Here is a 2997-nt window from a genome sequence, read left to right on the forward strand (position 1 = left end):
CCGAGCGGCAAAAAAAGCGTATGTGGGCCAAATGACTGGCAAACGACCGGTAGGCCGTCCCAGATACCGCTGGAGGGATGAGGTAGAAAAGGATCTGAAGGCGTTGCGAGCCGAATCATGGCAGGATGTCGCACAATATCGAAAGAAATGGCGTGTGCTTGTGTCAGAGGCCAAGACTCAATTTGGTTAAGTAAGTATTTTATTATAAATAAGGTCGTATGCTATAATAATAATGTAGTAAAAACGTTTGCTTAATAATATTAAAAAATAACAGTAATGTATTAGCAATTACGCACCATATTATGGATTCTTCCAAAATCCAAGCTAATCGCTGTAATAATCCTCAACAATCAGTGATAAGATTGACAAGTGTATATAAGTTCCAAATGTACGGACAATGTTTAGGACGCTCTTGGTCAATCATGAAACTGCTTGTTGGAATTATTGTGGTCTCTCTGGCCGTTCTGGCCTCAAGTGAGGAACACTCAATTGAGAACCTCTCGGCTTACAACTACCATTTGAAACATGGTATCCCAAAGGCCCTGGAACTCAAAAAGGCTGAAGAGACTCAGGCTGCAGATTCACAGATGGGCAGAATCGTGGGTGGTGTCGTCACCGACATCAGGGAAGTCCCATACCAGGTACTTAGCGTGTTGTCATTTGGATAACAAGATTAATTTAAAAAAAAATTGAATAGTATTTTGAAAACAGATATTGCTGTCGCTGTAAAGTAACTACATAACTGCTTCTTACTTTCAAATACTATTAATAAATATTTTTTTGTTATTAGCACTAAAGAAAGACTTTCATTCATAATATTACATATTCACTAACCACGTATCTTCTAACGTTTCCAGGTTGGTCTCGTCGTCACTCTGCTATGGATCCTCACCTCCGTCTGCGGTGGCTCCCTCATCTCTGACACCCGTGTCTTGACCGCTGCTCACTGCTACTGGGACGGAACCTTCACTGCCACCTCCTTCACCGTCGTCCTCGGCTCCAACACTCTCTTCAGCGGCGGACAGCGTATTGCCACCACCGACGTCACCATGCACCCTCAATGGAACCCCCAGAGTGCTGCTAATGACATCGCCATTATTCGCCTTCCATCTGTTACATTTACCAGTAAGCTTATATTACCGATATCACTTCAGAAGTGTTAGTATCGAGTATACTAAAAAATTTCGTTATTTATAAGGCTTCCGAATCAAAAAGCGAAATATCCGAAGAACTAAATTGTTAGTATCTTATGCAATACAGCACTTATTTCTTCACCGACTTGCAAAATATTGAGCGTAATTGATTTGTAGATGCCTTTTTTTTGTTTTCACAATGGTTATTCATAATAAGTGATTTTATTTCAGATGTCATCCAGCCCATCCCTCTACCGAGTGGAAATGACATGGACAAAGACTTCATTGGACACAAAGGACTCGCATCTGGATATGGCGCTACCAGTGATGGTACAGTAATCAGTATACAATTTTCATTATAATTAAGGATTAAGTAATTTTTAGTAACAGAACTATGTTTTGCCGAATTTTTAACAAAACAATAACCACTATTTTAGAATTGTACGGTATCATAAAGATTTGTTAAGAAATGGTGGTATTTAATAGGCTATTCATTTGCCTGCACAATAAATTATAGATAAAGTTGCTCATGCATTGTTTTTCAGGTGCTAGCATCAGCGTTCTTCAAGTCATTAGCTCCGTGGAGCTAGAGATCGTCTCAAACTCTGTATGCATGGCCGTGTATGGTCCTAACTTCGTTCACGACAGCAACATCTGCACCAGTGGTGCTGGCGGCATGAGCACCTGTGGTGGAGACTCAGGTGGTCCCCTCGTTGTCGAGAGCGATGGCAAGAAAGTACAGGTAAAATTGTGTTATATCTAAGTGTCTAAACACACTAGGCCGAAATACGCGTCTAAATCTATAATAGACTTTAGAAAAAGTTATTGTAATAGGTATATGTTTGATCCATGGATTTTTTGTTATTTCTCCAGGTTGGTGTAACGTCATATGGTCACATCGACGGCTGTCAACTCAACTACCCCGCCGGCTTTGCGAGAGTCACCTCCTTCGTCGACTGGATCTGGAGCCAGTAATTTATTATCTAAATTAAATATATATAAATACTTGAGTCCTTATTTTAGTTGATCTTTATGCTTTACTGATTGATGGAAAGAAGTACTTTGGCTTTATGCCGAATAATAATAAATGATAAATTCAGACAAGAGAATTAATTGAAGGTGCAGCTAGTTGTCAGATTTTTCACTCTCGGCGTTGCGCATTGGACTTTATATCAATAGCTTATTAAAAATACATCCCAACGCTTTAAATATTATAAAATACTAAATAGTTTATTAACCGACTTCCAAAAAACGGGGAGGTTATATGTTCGGCTGTGGATATTTTTTTTTTATCCATACTAATATTATAAATGCGAAAGTGTGTCTGTCTGTCTGTCTGTCTGTCTGTTCGTCTGTCTGTCTGTCTGTCTGTTACCTCTTCACGCTCAAACCACTGAACCGATTTTGCTGAAATTTGGCATGGATATACTTTGAGACCCGGATGAACGCTTCACACCACGTCAGTCTGGCCCCGTGCTAAGTACCTACGTACCTGAAGGACTTGTGTTATGGGTACCACTTACCTGACAACGGAAATATATTTAATACTTTTATACTATACATATATTTATTTAAGATTTTTATTATAATAATAATAAGAAAGATTTATTTTGCACATCACACAACACAATATTTACAAACGGACGCAAGAACAAGGACAAAGTATAATTAAATTAACATTATATTGTGTGATGCCAAAGATGGACCCAGCTCAGCATTAGCAGCAAGACTGCTGCACTGATATTCTGCTGGGACCAAGATGTGACATCACAATGATAAAGTTACGATAGTACAAATACAAACAAAAAGCATACTAAATTAATGAAGTAATCATTTAAAAAATGAGTATAAAAACAAAAAAAAA

At 38.5% G+C, this 2997-nt stretch overlaps 1 protein-coding gene across 1 annotated transcript; it reads left to right on the forward strand.

Annotated features, from left to right (window-relative positions):
* The first annotated feature begins 422 nt into the window (after positions 1-422).
* On the forward strand, positions 423-2108 carry LOC121734607 (brachyurin-like). The gene is made up of 5 exons (XM_042125193.1): positions 423-641; positions 858-1125; positions 1365-1463; positions 1679-1875; positions 2007-2108. Exons 1-5 carry the CDS (start codon positions 423-425, stop codon positions 2106-2108), a joined length of 885 nt encoding a protein of 294 aa, XP_041981127.1.
* Positions 2109-2997: the final 889 nt, after the last annotated feature.

The sequence above is a fragment of the Aricia agestis genome, chromosome 16 (genome assembly GCF_905147365.1).
Source record: "Aricia agestis chromosome 16, ilAriAges1.1, whole genome shotgun sequence".
In the NCBI taxonomy this organism is placed as follows: domain Eukaryota; kingdom Metazoa; phylum Arthropoda; class Insecta; order Lepidoptera; family Lycaenidae; genus Aricia; species Aricia agestis.

Excerpts from the sequence above, each read along its gene's own strand:
- LOC121734607 (XM_042125193.1), top strand. The coding sequence starts at position 423 with ATGAAACTGCTTGTTGGAATTATTGTGGTCTCTCTGGCCGTTCTGGCC. Across the intron at positions 642-857 it reads TCAGGGAAGTCCCATACCAG|GTTGGTCTCGTCGTCACTCT; the intron begins GTACTTAGCGTG and ends TAACGTTTCCAG. Across the intron at positions 1,876-2,006 it reads GCGATGGCAAGAAAGTACAG|GTTGGTGTAACGTCATATGG; the intron begins GTAAAATTGTGT and ends TTATTTCTCCAG.